The sequence below is a fragment of the Schistocerca serialis genome, chromosome 2 (genome assembly GCF_023864345.2).
Source record: "Schistocerca serialis cubense isolate TAMUIC-IGC-003099 chromosome 2, iqSchSeri2.2, whole genome shotgun sequence".
In the NCBI taxonomy this organism is placed as follows: domain Eukaryota; kingdom Metazoa; phylum Arthropoda; class Insecta; order Orthoptera; family Acrididae; genus Schistocerca; species Schistocerca serialis.
In genome coordinates, this window is record NC_064639.1 from 417,110,545 (window position 1) to 417,128,788 (window position 18,244).

Genomic DNA, 18,244 nt, shown 5'->3' on the forward strand with positions numbered 1-18,244 from the left:
CAAAAAGGTACGGCCAAACTTTCAGGAAACATTCCTCACACACAAATAAAGGAAAGATGTTATGTGGACATGTGTCCGGAAACGCTTAATTTCCATGTTAGAGCTCATTTTAGTTTCGTCCACCTACGCTCAATGGAGCACGTTATCATGATTTCATACGGCATACTCTACCTGTGCTGCTAGAACATGTGCCTTTACAAGTACTACACAACATGTGGTTCATGCACGATGGAGCTCCTGCACATTTCAGTCGAAGTGTTCGTACGCTTCTCAACAACAGATTCGGTGACCGATGGATTGGTAGAGGAGGACCAATTCCATGGTCTCCACGCTCTCCTGACCTTAACCCTCTTGACTTTCCTTTGTGGGGGCATTTGAAAGCTCTTGTCTACGCAACCCCGGTACGAATTGTAGAGACTCTTCGTGCTCGTATTGTGGACGGCTGTGATACAATACGCCATTCTCCAGGGCTGCATCAGCGCAACAGGGATTCCATGCGACGGAGGGTGGATGCATGTATCCTCGCTAACGGAGGATATTTTGAACATTTCCTGTAACAAAGTGAATTCACGCTGGTACGTTCTGTTGCTGTGTGTTTCCATTCCATGATTAATGTGATTTGAAGAGAAGTAATAAAGTGAGCTCTAACATGGAAAGTAAGCGTTTCCGGACACATGTCCACATAACATATTTTCTTTCTTTGTGTGTGAGGAATGTTTCCTGAAAGTCTGGCCGTACCTTTTTGTAAAACCCTGTATTAACAATTAATCATTTGTTCATCATCTTCTCATTCCATGGTATCATTTAGCTCTGCGGCTGATCAGAATTGTTATTCAGTTCCATATAATAAAACTTTACAATTTGTTCTGCACTGCGACTTTTAACAACTACTAACTATAAACTGCGCAGTACCATCGACGGACTGCAACTACACTGTAGCAGCGAGCGACTGCAACTGCGGCAGAGACTGCTCTGACCTGCGATTCAATTGCAGATCTCTTTTAACAGGGGCAAAGATGTTTTATGTCTCAGGCAGCACCTGTGAATTGTCGTTCTAGGAAGTGAGCAATACATCGAGATTACATTTGCTCCAGCATAGTGGTGAGCCCCTTACAAGGTTCTGAATGGAGAATTCTCTTCTGAATGGAGAAGCTGCGACACCAATACGGTACCGCCAGGACTCGGAAGCTAGTGACATGACGGAAACACTGAAGCAGTAATGCCATGGCTGTTCAAGGATATGACCTCACCACATCAGTTAGAGGGCAGAAGGGAAAGCAGAGCAGAGCAGGCTCTCATATACAGGGTGAGCATTCACCAAACCGACATACAGTAGGAACAGGTTCCTGAGTGGAAAGGAAGAAAAAGGTCTTAGGAACATGTATCCGGAATTGCGTCGTTGCCTCGGTACATGGCGCTGACGAATCGCAGAATGGTCCAGTATTAATGCCGGGAATAAGGTAGATAGCAATGGTCGAGAGGCGGCGAGGCTATGACAAAACGAATACCCTCACAGACATCACCCACATCACACATTTCAAGGCCTTTAGGGCGATTCTGTGTGCGTACACCAGGTCTGGAGGACCGGGTTCTATACGACATTGAGACGAACCTTAGTACAAGCTGCACGCACGTTGCCCGCGAACATGGCATAAGGCAAAATAGGATTATGTGTATCCCGGATGACAACTGCTACTATCCCTCCACGTGCAGCAAGTGCAAGCGAATGTCCCTCTACAGGGAGGATTTTGTAGACTTTTTTTTACACTAGACCATCACGATTATAAGATTTCTATCATCGGTCTTCTTTACCGATGAAGCAATCTTTACCAGAACTGGCGACATCAATCTGCATAATCGTCATCTACAGGCTGCAGACAACCCACGGAGGATGTGAAGCGTCTTTTCAGCATCGGTTCAGCATCAGAGTGTGGGCAGGGATTCTTGTCGACCACATACTTAGACCTGTTATTATTCCACAACACCTCGACAGAGGGACGTACATGGACTTCCTGCGGAATACTATGTGTGGGCTGCTTGAGAATGTGTCTTTGGCAATACGACAGGTTACGTGGTTTCTGCATGACGGAGCACCGCCCCACATCCGCATTACAGTTCGCCGACTTCTCAACAACACCATTCTCTGAAGCTGGATAAGTCGCAGAGGCCCTACAGATTCACCTGCTAAATCATCGGACGCCCTGGGTTTTTACCTCAGGGGGCATTTGAAAAGCGTTGTGTGTGCTGAACTGCTTCCTAATGTGCAGACGCTTCAAAAGCTTGTTCAAGACGCCTGTGACGCTATTCGGAGAGAAACCGGAACGTGCAGAAGAGTGTGGCAATCCACAAAGCGACATGTGAACGCGTGCATTGCATCCCATGGAGGCCACTTTGAACATCTGTTGTGATGAAGACGCGACGCAGCTCTGTACTGTGTTCCGGGTCCATTTCCGGACACATATTCATGGGACCTTTTTCCTCTGTTTCCAGTCAGAAATCCACCTCTGCAGTTTGCCTGGTGTTATTGATGTCCACACTGTACTTAGCACCAAATTTTGACATCCAGTCTGAATAACCAGCCATTAGCCACGAAAGGAGCTCGACGCCAGTCCGTTTGTTAAGACGAGTCAGCGATCTGACAAGTTCTTCGCTAGCTACAGGCCGCCGCCTATGCTGAGTCCCAGTGCCTTCCGACCGGCTGACTCTTTTGCTGTCGGCTGCCTACCTTGCTGGGCTGTGGTTCGTATCTGTAGTCCTGTCAAATAGCAGGTATATCTCGCGAAAGCTGGAGCGGAAGATTTTATTCTTTTAACCCATTTACATGGTTGGAGAAATTGAAAAACCTAATTTTGCCAAAATAATTTATGTAGTCTAAAATCTTTGAAAATTTCGTACCTATTTCAGTTTTGTCCAAAAAAGTCAATCTCTTGTGCTCCTAGAGCTTTCATGACTGTTTCCTTTTTTAAAAAGAGCAAAAGATTCTCTACAAATTCGATTGCTACAACTTACGGAATGCCAAGGGCGCTACAGTTCGTCAAAAATTAGCAAAATCTCTAGTGTTTATGAACATCTATTTCAGTTTCTGTTTATATATCAGAAATGTATCAGATTTTACGTTATAAATTTGATCTGAATATCTCACCATGCGGTATTCAATTACTCCCTCTGGACTCGTGTGATTCCTGGGCATCTATACATCGCAGGAATACGCATCTATGTATCTATATATTGTCAAGAACAGTGACAGAGAAGTAAAATATTTGAGAAAATATTCTTTAAACTTGTTTTGAAATAATGTAAGCGCCCTTTAAATATTAAGTAGTAATTTGGCAGTAAATTACTTTATAGTCAGTAAACAGTAATATGTACACTTTGTTATGTACTCATCGAATATGAGGTGTTATTAGCTAATTATTAAATAACTCTTTGAGCTGTCGCATTTTGCTTGATTGCCTAAAAGCTGATATAATACTTTCGGCATTTTTTCGTGAGTCAAGTGCCAAATGTTAGAGCGTCGAGCTGCACGTATTTTTTGTTTGGTTAATGTTTCTGGCGCTGGTATCAACAGAGCTTTTTTAATTGAACCGTATGCTCTTTACAACTGCGTTCGATAGATCTTGAGAAGACAATTACTGTGATTTAGCATTTGTTAATATTTTCGTTGAAACGTATCGTAAAAAATTTGAGAAATGTCCTAGAACTCAAGAGCACAGTGACCGGAATCGCCATTAGCGATGCAAACACCACCAAGCAGAGCTCTTGTGCTACTGTGTGTCAGAACGTCTACACACTTGCCAGTTTTCTTGTCTGCACTGCAGGCCGCACATTACTGCTTCAACATGCGTTGCATACGGGCACGTACCGCAACGAGGAGTGGCTGGATATACCACTTTATATGGTGACTATAAAAGAAATGCCGTAAAGCAGTACAGAGGTATACGGCTAAATATTCGGTTCGCCAGCGTCGACGCGCCACGCGATTGCACGAATTATTAAGACGCTAGAGTTGGCAGGCTGCTTGAACGTCAAAAAGAGGACACGAAAGAAAACTGCAACAGTAACGAAAAATCCGCACAGTGGTACAAGACATATTACCAAGTAATATGGAATCAGCAAGACGAGTGTCATTTGCATTCTGCATGGACAATATTGCCATCCCTATCATCCGTTTCTACATCAGGTATTCGACGACTGTGATTTCGAACGTCGCGCAGAATTTTGTCGGTTTGCCCTTCAGCAACTGAGGGACGACCTTACATTTTCCCAACGTTTACTCTTCACCGGTGAAGCAACGTTTTCTAAACACGCTAATGTAAATTTGCATTGCATACAGTACTGGGCAACCGAAAATCCACACTGGCTTCGTTAGGTGCAACATCAACGGCCGTAGAGTGTAAACGTACGGTGCGGCATTATAGGAAATTACATTGTAGATCCTTACTTCATATCAGGCGTTCTAAATGGACATTCGTAGGCACACTTTCTGACGAACATTCTGCCAGTTCTTCTAGAAAAAGTACCACTGAATATTCGACGGTGTATGTGACTGCAACGCTACGGTTGACCAGCTTACTCGTCCCGTGTTGCAACACAAATGCTGAATGAGAACTTTCCTGGACGTTGAATAGGACGAAATTCTATTGTCATGGCGTGCGAGGTCCCGCGATTTGACACCTCTTCATTTCTTTCTTTGGGAAACAACGATTCTGTCCATGACGAAGCCCCACGAAGCCTAATGATGTGTGTCGTCGAATCGCCAGTGCGTGCTCTGCCATACCATCTGTTGTAATTACATCTGTTCATCGTTCTGTCGAACGGCGATTGCAAATGTGCCTTTCAGTCCATGGTCAACAGTTTGACTATATGCTTAAATAAAGGATAAGTATAATTGTTAGTGAATTGTTTATTTCATATATGTGTGTATGATATTGCGTTGCAATGTCAAATAAGTCGGCAGTTTGTATTGCACGTAGATGGTAACACTGCCATTACGCGCTTGCGTTCAGCATGAAACGGGGTTTCGTTAAGAAGAATTTATTTTGCAGTGAACAGGTAGTCACCAAAGTATGTATAGTAAAATGTTTGGTTCAACGAATCTATCCCATATGATATAAGTCAGAGCAGTGTTAACAGAGACAGTTGTCCGATCGCATGTATTTTACCTCTAAGAAGCACGTACAGGAAAAGATAGGTCAAATCTTTCTTCTTATATTCAGATATTTAATACAGAAGATGCTTTTTGCAGCTCACGTAAATATGGAAGTGTACATAATTGTGAAATAGTTTTCCGAAGCCCCTTTGTGATACGCTAGATTCTAGGTTATGTCATACATCATTATGAAACGTTCGTAGGTGAGCCTGCAGTTAGATGGCAAGTTGGTTCAAGGGGAAATACAGCTTTATTGTGGCAGAGCAGACCTTCCATGCGGTGTACATCTACGCAGTCTGGTCCAAGACGCCAGCTTGTATGTACTTGCACCGCAAATGCCATTCCGGGCCACGATGCTCTCTCATTCTAGAATATTTCTGGAATTTTTTTTACGTTAAACATTAACCAAACAAAAACATGCTTGCCCCTAGACGTACATAACATTTGTCGAAAACCGTGTTTCGATATGTGCAACCACTCACAAAATTAAAGGGGTGTTACGTCTCAAACGCCCGCACGCGCGCGCGCGAGCGCAGATATATATATATATATATATATATATATATATATATATATATATATGTATATATATCTTGATAACCTGCCATTGTAGTAGCAGTAACCGATCCAACAACTGCACCAGACACTTGAGGTCTTATATAGACGTGGCCGACCTCAGCGCTGTATCCTGCTATTTACATACGTTTCTACGAGAATACGCATGCCAATACCAGTTTCTTTCGCGCTTCACTGTAATACGACATTAGAACCTCCATCAAGCGAATTTAGAACTTAAGTTAAAATTAAAAATGAAAATTAAGTTGAAACTGTTGTATTAGAAAAGTACTAAATGCAAAACTGAATTTATGAAAATTAAAACAATTTAATAAGCTACATTAATTAGGTACGATTTAAGGGACACAATTTACGAAAAACAGAATCATAAATGGTAAATGGCCTTAAATAATGTAGGAATACTTTTCGCCGACAAAAGGGATTCAGTATAAAGTTCTTTGTAGCAGGAGTTACTGTACTCCGAAACACACGAAATTTCGTAATATTTTTAAGAGCTGTAATCGTCAGAACAGTGTCTGTTCCTTCAGGCGTTCATACATGTCTGAAGAACATTGTAACGTAAGATACAGAGCCTGCATAAACACACACGTAATAATAATGAGTTATCTTAAAAATGACGTTCAGCTTACCTCATATATATATATATATATAAAACGAAAAGTTTGACAACTCAGAATGTGCTTCTCTTCTTAATGACCCATGTACACCTGCCAGTGACAATGAGGAAGTGACACTGTTCTTGCCGTCACGGACCATGAAGTAGTCTACAACAAGACTAACACAACTGTACTAAGGTGGACAAACTCCGGATAAAGATTTGACGTTTTTCATGCACACTGGGGCACTTCAGACGTATTTTTCAGTGAAAAAAACTGAACATTCCCGTTTTTTCGTTTCTTGCCGAGGTGCGGCGTTGTGATTCTTGCTTCAGTAACTGAAGTTTGCCCCAGGACATTTCAGCCATGACTTACGTGCATCTATAATAAATTACATCATTTACTCATTATGTTATACTTATCAAATAGGTAGTGACGGAAAATTGGACTACTAGTATTAGCTGAAATAGGTGAAATGATGTAGGTAACTAATTATGCTTGTATAAAGAAGCCAAGCAATACATATGAAACATAAGTAGCTTTATTACAGTTAAAAAACACTTGGATTCGCAATGCTTGTGATAGAGTGTTTCAACTTCTGCTGCAATTGAGGTGGATGGATCAGTCACTTCCGACGTTTTCATGCACCAAGTTCCACTGTGTTCCCAGAAATGCCTTGAGTAGTAGAATCAGGATAAGTAGATCGAGTGTATTCGACGTGTTCTTCCAGCAGTGAGTCAGCCGCTTCCAGATCGTTAGTTTGGACGTCTGTTTCCTCAAAAATTTATATAAATTTATTTCTTCTTCTCTTTCTTCATATAAAAATTCTGGCAAGTTTTCACATTTGACTCCACTGCTGCTTTTGCAGATTGGAGATCAATTCAAACCTGCTTTTTTGTAGTTGTGAGCTCCACCACAGCTCAGCTTACATGATCACGGAACAACGTTAAGAACTGATTGAGGTGCTGGACTTTGGCTCATCACAACAGGCTTCGGACCCTGATTACCCTCAGTCCAGCCCCATTTCTTAAGAGATTTGCAGTTTCTCATCCAACTCTGGGCTTGCTGGAAACTCCGTTACGAATTATGTCGTGCAGCATCTTTCCGGCGGGGGGGGGGGGGGGGGGGGGGGGGGGGGGGGGGGGGGAAGGGGGGGGGGAAGGGGGGGTGAGGGGCACCTTGCAAGTTTCAATTTGCTTTTTGTGGCAGACTTGACAAATAACTGGTAACGCAAATTATCCAGCGTATGGGAAATGCTATCACTTCCATTATACAGTGCGATAACAAACAGCTCAGGAGCTGTTTTTATTTCTTCACGGGTAGCGTCCGATTTCTTGTACATGCCAGATACTGGAGTCCGCAGCTCGTGGTCGTGAGGTAGCATTCTCGCTTCCCGCGCCCGGTTTCCCGGGTTCGATTCCTGGCGGGGTCAGGGATTTTCTCTGCCTCGTGATGACTGGGTGTTGTGTGACGTCCTTAGGTTAGTCAGGTTTAAGTAGTTCTAAGTTCTAGGGGACTGATGACCATAGATGTTACGTCCCATAGTGCTCAGAGCCATTTTGAACCAGATACTGAGCTTAGGTGTTCATTATTTTTAATAACGTTGCAGGACTTCGTTATGCCTTTGCCGAAAAAAGCGGATGTTATATCATATCCACAGACGGAGGAAGTGAACAGAATATGTTCACTGATGAATTTGTAGGAAGCAGTGCAAAACCACTTGACTTCTACACTTTCTCTTGTCGGTTTTAGAAAACAATAAGTTTTCGATGCCTTGCTGTAAACGAGTCGTGAGTACAAGGAGGTCAATTTCTATTCCCATTACAACAACATTTCCAAAATGGTAAATGTTACTATGTTTCCCGCTAAATAGCAGTTCCTACACAAAATGAAGGCCTTGCACGGCAGGTGTTGTCATCACCTAACACTTCTAGGCTGAGATGCCATGGTCCATACATAAGACTCTCCTCTCACGTTTCGCCTTCGACTGCGGAAGGCATCCTCCGAGGACAATCGGCGAACTGCAACGAGAGCACGAGTGAGCGCCGTATATATAAATCACCCAGATGGCGCCGCTGTCAATCACTTGACGTCGGCTGTGCTATGATCTCTGATATTGCCAAATTTCTCAGTTGAAATTAATCGATTGGCACGCCGTTGCTGCAATGTTGACATCCATATTTTATCCAGCTAAATGCCTTCATCTTTTCTATTAAATTATTGCAGTGTTTTTCAATCTCAATCTCATACAAGGAAACAGCAGCCTCAAAATTTCTCCTACATTCTCCGTAAATCAGGATCATTTCAGTTTCTTCTTCTGTGGTTGCAACATTCATCGTCCACTTGCACGTCTGTTCTCCAAATGACAGGTACGTATGCAGGCAGTAAACACTGTGCAAGTATTGTAATACTTAGAATCGCTATCTGTTTTATGACTGCAAGATACGTGAGGCCCGGTTTCAGTGTACTGCATGTTACGACGCGTCGTTGCTCGCTACACGACCACGGTGGCGCGTCGAGTTCGAAATAGCGGAGGAATACAACATGGCGAATGGGGTGCATGGAGGGCCCCACTTGTCAAAGGATATTCAAGGGCCATTGAGTTGAAAGTAGTAAATCACTATTATGTACCCATTTTTATTGCTACGATTACAGCGAAACGAAGAAAATGGTTTAAACAAAACATATATCAATTTTGTCGTAGAATCGTAATATGCAATAAATAACGGGGGTCCCACTGAAAACTTCAAAGTTATCTCCCGTCACCGACGAACGAGGTGGGGTGGTTGGTCTAGCTGCATGACCCCCTCTAAGGCAAACAAACTGGAATTATACCGTCTCTGATCCGAACTGTAGGTTTCGAGATATTTAAATGTCTTCATTGAAAATGAACACTCGGTGTATTATTCATTGATCAACGTTTGCAATAGTTCATAGCATATACTGAGCAATGTAGTTGCACCTTAAGTATGTGAGAAATGATGAGAAGTACAGTCCTGTGTATTTAACAAGTTTTGAAATAGGATATTATCATGTGCTCGGATTATCACTATATCTTGTGTTACAGAGTGCTTCTCAAAGAGAGACGCTTGGAGATTGACCTGTTTTTCCCTATGCTGGACATGAGCTTCAAGTACAACGTGTCTGGTAAGGTACTGGTGCTGCCACTGGATGGTTCGGGCACAGGCACAATGAAACTCGGTGAGTGCCGCTGGCAGTTCTGGTCGAGTAAGCGTACATGTAAGGTTCACAGATACTGCGCAAGGAAATTCTGCAAGCTTGTGCATTAGAGGATACACATTGAGGTGGCAAAAGTCATGGGACAGCGATAGGCTCGTATTCAGATGGCGTAGTATCGTGTATACAAGGTGTAAACGGCTGTGCATTGGCGGAGCTATCATTTGTATTCAGGTGATTCATGTGAAAGGGTCTCGGACGCGATTATGGCCGCACGACGGGAATTAATAGACTTAGAATGCGGAATCGTAGTTACAGCTATATGCATGGAACATTCCATTTAGGAAATCGTTAGAGAATTCGTTGTTACGAGACGCACAGTGTCAAGAGTGTGCCAAGAATACCGAATTTCAGGCGTTACCTTTCACAATGGATAACGCAGTGGCCCTCAGCCTTCAGTTAACGACCGAGAGCAGCGGTCTTTGCTTAGAGTTGTCAGTGCTAACAGACAAGCAACACAGCAGGATATAGCCGCAAAAATCAACGTGAGACGTACGATGAACGGATCCGTTACGACAATGCGACGAAATTTAGCATTAATGAGGTATGACAGTAGACGGCCAACGTGACTTCCTTTGCTAACAACATGACATCGCCCAGGAGCTCGTGCTCACATCGGCTGGGTCCTAGATGACTGGAAAACCTGGGCTGGTCGATGAGTCACGATTCTGTCGGTAAGAGCCAGTGGCAGGGTTTGAGTGTGGCACAGATCCCTCGAAGCCATCGACCCAAGTTGTCAACAAGGCACTGTGCAAGCTGGTAGTGGCTCCATTATGTTAGGGGCTGTATTTACAGCTAATTGAACACCATTTGCAACCATTCATGGCCTTCATGTTTCCAAGTAACGATGGAATTTTTATGGGTGACAATGCGGCATGTCACTGGGCCACACATGTTCGAGATTGGTTTGAAGAACATTTTGGACAGTTCGAGCGAATGATTTGGCCACCCAGATCGTTCTGCATCAATTCCATCGAACATTCATGGGTCATAAAGGAGAGGTCAGTTCATGCTCAACAACCTGCACCGGCAACACTTTCGCAATTACAGACTGCTGTAGAAACAGCTTGGCTTAATATTTCTGCAGGGAACTTCCAAGAACTTTTTGGGTCCGTTCCACGCCGAGTTGCTGCAATGCGGAGGGAAAAGGAGGTCAGACTCGATATTAGGAGGTATCCATGACTTTTGTCACCTCAGTATTAATGTTTGACGTCTAGAATGCGAGAGATGTGTGTTTTAATACAGAAATATAGTACTCCGTGACAGAGCACACCGCACCTTTATACTACAAAAATGAATGTGTATCACTCTAGATCTGCGATACATGTGATGTATTGTTTCAGAACGTCTTAGAAATCAAGTATAATAACTTAAAAATCGATTTTTTCTCATTTATTGTTTTATACATTTAAAAATTTTTCTTTCTTCTTTCCTTCTCCTGCGGGGGAGAGGGGGGGGGGGGGGGTTTGGAAAAAGGTTATCATATGCACTGAAAGTAAATCACATTATCAGATGCCAATATTAACTTTACTGCTTCAGGAAAAAAAGGACTGCAATTGAAAGAGTCAACAATAAAACTGAACAAACAATGCGCCCCTTAACTTTCCTGCTTCCGTCAGACGATTTCTCGTGCATGCCTTGGCAGAATACGTATTTGCAGCAGGTCGTCTCTTCCCCCTCAAGGTTAATATACTAAAAGCACCTTTAAATTTGGCCTAGTAAAACACTTTTTCATAGTGGGACAAACATTGTGCGCTGCAATTTTGGGTATTTCTGTCTCATCATTTGTAAGTTTAGAAAATCGTTGTACTGCACAGTGCTGTTGGCGGAACTTTGCGGATTCCACCTGATACTCCGAATTATTTGTGCCCATCCTTTACGGTGGTACATATGTACCTGTCTTCTCTATTGTGAAACTGATAGTCACACGCTACATTTTCGCATGACCTGTTTCAAAAAATTCGTGATAAATCGATCGATTCTAAGTTTGGAATTTTCTTGTACAGAGGCACACACTAACGTAAACGTATAGTTCTTCTGTTAACCCAAGCGTCCATCTTCCACTCATCGTGTTAAGACTTTCCTACTGCTCTTAGTGAAAGAATAGCAAATAATGTGTAGTATTATTCCTAGTTGCTCTGGTGAAATATATTTTTGTCTAGCAAAGGTTTCATCAAGCAAAAAACTGCAGTTTATCAGGCACGTTGTTACGGGCAAAGTCTTGTAAATTATGACGAAATACCGGATTATAATCGCACATTTAAAGTTTTAAGGGTACCAAAAAAATTATGTGGCATATTCAAGTCCGCACAGAGCAGTGAGAGCTCATAGCGGAGTGCTAAATTCGCGAATGAGGCATATCCAATATTGTGGCTTTATTAAACATGCTCATTTCACACGTTCGTGGTAATATATCTTGCATTTTTACTTACAGTACCAAAACAACTCATTAGAGGTTTCACCGTAACAGAGAGCTAGAAAAATGAAACTCGCCGAGAGATATAAGTCAAAATCACCATTTTCACGCACTCATGGTTTTGTTGTAAGGACGATACATTGCGTTCTGACTCTGTGGCGACTTGAAACATATTGAAGGCAAGGAAAATAAGAAACTGGCTGTTGGTTACAGACTTAAACAGACAACATGCAACAGTAGTGTTGGACAACCGTTAAATTGACTGGGAAGTCACCACCTTCAGTTAAACTTGCAGAGCACCATTAAGGAAAGGTAATCCATCAGATAAATAATCGTACAAGGGAACACAAATTACCAAGTCAGAGGCCGAATTCGTCAAATACGTGGGGAGGTGCTTACATGCCACACCAAGACTAAGTTCTGTCGAAGATGCGGTACTGAGCGACATCGAGAACTGCTTTCGGGACACCAAAAGCAGAATTACAATTAACCACGCCCGCGAAAGCTCAATCCACCTACACAGGCAGCTCAAACAGGGGTGCCCTTTGTCTGCCACGTTGTGTGCCATAGGGTCGGAAATCCTTTCCTCTTGAATTCCAAATTACCACATCTTAGCTTTCGCAGTTCACATACAGTGGTACAAGTCTACACAGATAACGTAAACATTGTCATTAAGAAGCAAGAGGAATTAACTGCGCCGTAAGAAATAATCATCGAATATTTGCAACATAGGTTAAACTCAATGATTAGAAATTTACTATATCAAAATTAGTTATGTTTTATATTCTGCCCACTCGTCTAATTTAGGGTGCCTACGTAGCTGTGTTCCCGGACCGTTAGACAACAATTCAAGCAAATCGTATTAATGGAGTTTATTACAATAAGTTAAACTGACAATACTTAGCTTTGGGTATTCAAAAAGGTGTGTTGCAAGCACATGGCAACTTGCAAATAATCAGTGTCCTTCCGTAAATACAATTTCATTGCAGGCAAAATAATATAGTTCAAAAGTCACTGCTGTAGCGTATGTATGACGGCCGGTCTTCCACCCAGGCCGCGGCTAGGCGGCGCGGCGCTTACATTCTCTTCGTGTAGGGCCGCTCCTGTCTCGGTGTCATCCTAGAGAGCGTACTGTTGGCTAACGTCGCCCCAGAGCCATCTCTGCTCTTCCATTCTTCATGGTCGTGCCGGCGGCACTTACGCCGGAACAGTATGAGCACACGGCCGTATAAATCAGCAATAGCTATGGCGGCTGGGTGAAAGAAAGCAACTAGGAATGAGGACTATGGCAAACGTACTAACACTGAAACTTCCTGGCAGATTAAAACTGTGTGCCGAACCGAGAATCGAACTCGGGACCTTAGCCTTTCGCGGGCAAGTGCTCTACCATCTGAGTTACCCACTGGCGTTGCTCTACTGCTTGTGTTTGGGTAGTTTAGGTGGTAGAGCACTTGCCCGCCAAAGGTAAAGGTCCTGAGTTCGAGTCTCGGTCTGGCACACAGTTTTAATCTTCCAGGAAGTTTCATATCAGCGCACACTCCACTGCAGAGCGAAAATCTCATTCTGGTTACTAACACTGGTTCTGGCTAACTGGAGCAACGAAGCGAACTTAGTTTGGGTACTCTTACAGAGCAGAAGACGAGATCAATCGACAAGCTACAAGCAGCGTTTTATACACAGTGTGCGAAATTTAAGAAAGAAAGTAATTTTCGTATGACGTGTCACTGCGAAGTAACTTAGCTAGACTAAACCGGGACCATACATAGAAAAGATGGATACAATATAGGACAGTACAGATGACAACTGAAAGGAATACTCAGTGAGCCGAACAGAAGCACTTTTATTCAGAGACGGTAACTGAATTCAGTCACTGCGGTTCATGATCCTGTCATGTACGCCCCCGGTAGCTGAGTGGTCAACAGTCTGCCGCCGGCAGTGCTGCGAGGCGGTCACGTGCCAGAGCGCTACGGGCGAGGCGCGCACGGTGTGTTTGTGTTTACTTTGGCCGCTGTAAGAGCCGTTTTCTTTCTAGACCACCATGGCGCACAACTATCGGAAGAAGACATTGTGTTTCAACTTTTGTTCCGACTTCGCGCGACCCAAGGCCCTCGAGGTAGAACGATTTATCCGTGATGAAGTTAAAATACCACCAACGGATCTAATTGGTATCCACTTGTCCATAGTTAGAAGTACCGTCTACGTCAAAATGATCAACGATGCGGCGTGCGACAAGGTGTTCTAGAGGCAAAACGTGGACTGCGCTTCTGTCATTCCGACGGCAACGTCGGACCCTTTACCGTCGATCACGCAGGTCTCGGCACACGAACGATAAGGATCTTCGAACTGCCGTTCGAACTACCTGCAGACGTCGTCATCGAGGCGCTCCGTCCCTATGGCAACGTTCTGGAACATGTTGGCGAACGATGGGTACAATTTCAAACCTATCCCGTTTTAAACGGTGTTAGACAGGTCCGCATCGAGTCGCAGAAACACGTGCCTTCCTATCTACGTATCGGAGGCTGCCGTGCCATTATAATGTACGACGGCCAACCTCGGTCTGTTCCGGTTGCGGGAAAGAAGGTCACCTACGGTCTGAATGCATTCAACGACGTTTCGCTCAGATCCCGTTGTCGGAAGCGTCCGTCACACCCACGATGACCGCCCTACCGGTCACTTACTTGCCACGTCTACAGTTTCGTCCAGCCCGTCCCCCGGTCCCTCCGATCGGCACGTCCCACCGCCTCAGTCACCTACGGACGGTGCAGACGTCCCACCTGACAACCTTGCCGCCGAACAGGCTCCCGCACCGGACGCTGCCGCGTAGGCGCAAACACCGCCGCCGTTCACCGACGGGCTCTCAAACCGTCGCCACCAGCGACGACGAAGACGACACCCAACTAGCCGACATTTCCACACAGAGGTCGGCGGACAGCATTCAAGATGAACAAGACGCTTCGCAGGATGGGACCACCATGGAGGTCGCCACGCACAATGCAACGATCGGTGCGCTGGTTGAGACGCCTGTCTCCCCGCCGACAACTCCAGATCTCTCTCACCACGACGCAATTCCCATGGACATTGGACAGACACACGGCACCGGAGCATTGGCCGACGACATTGAGGAAGATACGCCCCCTCCTCCGGAAGAGTTGCTCCGCCGGACGAGGCTGCCTGTTAACTTCGAAAGCGAGGCACTGCAGCTGATGAGACGGGACGTCCTGTCGGTGCCCTCCTCATACTTCCCTTGGTGATGGTAGATGCGCGTCCACCACCACTGAAACAAACGTACCGGTTCGCCACACTGAACATCAGCATGATTGGCACTGCACCCAAGCTGCAGCTCCTATGTTACATGCTTCGGGCCTCTGACGTCGACGTCGCCCTTCTTCAGGAAGTACACGTTGCCACACTACCACCAGTCTACGGCTACGACTCATACACGTGCACATGTGATCAATCAGGGCGTGAGTGGCTTTCTACATACGCGAAGGAATCCCCCTCAAGGACACGACAATCCTTCCCTGTGGAAGGGGCATGGCTGTTACCATCTTCGACACGCGCGTCACCAATATCTACGCTCCGTCTGGCTCCACGAACCGTCGGCAGCGGTCCACTTTCTTCGGACATGACGTGGCGCCCCTGTTTTCTGGACGCTATGATCGCCTTATCATGGGAGGCGATTTCAACTGCGTCCTCCATCCGCATGACCAAATGCCTGGTTATTCGCCATGCCCGGCGCTGCACACCTTAATCGAAAATTTCCATCTAGTGGACGTTTGGGAGAAAATTCATGGAAATACCCCCGTTTTACCCATTATACAGCACATTCTGAGAGCAGACTGGACCGGTTTTATGTCTGTGCCCTCCTTGGCATTTTCGGACCACTGCGCCGTCATTTGCTCCCTGGCTCTGCCACCTCAGTCAGTGTGGCGCAGCAGAGGTTACTGGAAGCTTAATACCTCTCTCCTTAATGATCCACACTGCCGACAATGTATTGCCACTACATGGGCGTCTTGCGAAAGACTCCTCCCGCAGTACACATCCACATTCCATTGGTGGCTCACATGTGCCAAACCTGCGATCAGAAACGTCTTCATGCAATGTGGGAAGGAAGCAGCAGCATGGCATCGAGACACCACAAATTTTCACTACGCCGTCCTCCGTGAGCTCGATGCGCTCCCTCCATCGCCTGACACCCATACGGAACGACAGCGTATTAAAGCTCGTCTCCTTTCTCTCCAACGTGCACGACTGCATGGTGTCGTGGTGCGCTCCCGTCGACAAGACCTCCTCCACGACGAAACTCCATCCACAATCCATGCCGCATCCGACCATAGTCGTCGACGTCGACTTTTCGTCCCCAACATCACGACCTCCGACGGTTTTAACCACACAACACAGGCGGCAGTGGTGTCTGCCTTTGCTGAACATTATCGCCAATTTTATGATGATGAAACGATGGCAACGCCAATTCCTGATGATCTCCGTCCGGGACCAAGAACAAATCCCCAGGACCAGATGCTTCCTCGCTGGACGGAAATGATTCGGGAACTCTTTACTCCGTCCTTCCCAATTCCACCTGAATTGGCTCTGAGCACTATGGGACTCAACTGCTGTGGTCATAAGTCTCCACCTGAATTCGTCACTGGCATTCTTCGACCTGTGCCTAAGCCGAAGGGACGGTCTCATGTCACTGCATATCGCCCCCTTACACTGATGAATGCAGACTATAAAATCTATGCACGCCTCTTAGCAGCGCGCATACGCGCCGTCTTACCTACGGTCCTTTCACCGGAGCAGATTGCACGTAGTTGTGGGGCCACCTTACAAACAGCCCTAAGAGAATGCCGTGACCTCATCGCGTTGGCGTCGGTTTGTCGCCTTTGTGCAGCACTGGTATCCATCGATTTCACGAGTGCCTTTGATCGCGTTCAACATCCATTCCTCCTCATGGTGGCGACACGTATGGGGTTCCCATTACCTTTTGTCGATGCCATTCGCCGGTTACTACTTCCCGCAGTCTCGATGGTACAAGTCAATGGGAGGCTTGTAGGACCGATTCCTATACGCCGCTCTGTGCGTCAAGGATTCCCTATGTCTACCTTACTATATGCCATTGCACTTGAGCCCCTCGTCACTGGTCTTACCTCTAGACTGCAGGGTCTCACTTTGCGTGACTACACCTTTCACTGCAGGGCTTATGCGGACGACCTCCTCTTTCTCAACTGCTCCTCCACGGAACTCAATGACGCCATCCAATGGATCCACCAGTATGGACGTCTTTCTGGTAGCATTCTTAATGTCCGTAAATCGACTATGGTGCACATTGGGCGCGGCCTCCCGGCCATGGTGCCGACCCCACTCCCAGTCAGTACCACCCTTCGTTACTTGCGTATCGAATTTACGAGCTCCACACACCGCACAGTGGCCCTCGCTTACCGACGGCTTTTGCAGTCTATTCGGCACCATGTCCGCGGTGAAGTGCGCCGTAATTTAAACCAACTCCAACGTGTGTCCTACGTCAACATGTGTGTCGCCCCTAAACTGGTACACGTCGCTCAGACCCTCCCAATGCCATTACTCCATGGCCGCCGCATCCAATCAGCCTTTGGATATTTCGTGTGAGCAGGGGCACTTCTCAAAGTCCGCTACAACACTCTAACACTGCCTCCTGCAAAAGGTGGTCTTGGACTCGTCAACGTGCGGGCACGATCTTCTGCACTCTTTGTCCACACACTGTTGCGGCACTGGCAGGGGCCGGTCCCGTCCTTAACACGCAGTCTCTTAGACATCCTCCGTCCAGCTTCTCTCGATCCACCGATCAATGTGGCACCTATTTCTCCATTATTGTGCCACGTCGGCAATTGTTTCATAGAACTCAGCTACGTTCGGGCCGGTCTTCCATTCTCCTGTCCTCCCCGTACAAAAGATTACTATCGTTTGTTCATGCTGTCGAACCCTTGCGACCCCATGGTGCTACAGCACCCTGACATTAACTGGCGAACGGTTTGGGGGTGTGTGCATGCACCCTTTTTACCGTCGTCTGTGTCTGCACTCTGGTATGTTTTAGTCTATGGAAAATTCCCGACTAATAGCCGACTTTATAGCATAGGACTGGCCACCTCCCCACTCTGCCCTGACTGTCAGCTCGAAAACACCGACGAGTACCGTCTTACGTGCCCCCAGAAACGAAACATATGGCTCCTCATCCAACGAATCGTGGGCTTTTACCTCCGTGCCCCGCCAACGACGGTAGCCCCGGATTTCTTG

The 18,244-nt window shown here is 45.7% G+C and overlaps 1 protein-coding gene across 2 annotated transcripts in view; it reads left to right on the top strand.

Annotated features, from left to right (window-relative positions):
* LOC126455583 (protein takeout-like) overlaps window positions 1-18,244 on the top strand; it is a 94,817-nt gene that overhangs the window by 62,595 nt on the left and 13,978 nt on the right. For both annotated transcript variants that reach the window (XM_050091341.1, XM_050091339.1), the window contains exon 4: window positions 9,389-9,522. In XM_050091341.1, the coding sequence (XP_049947298.1) occupies window positions 9,389-9,522 (134 nt within the window). The remainder of the gene's footprint in view (window positions 1-9,388; window positions 9,523-18,244) is intronic.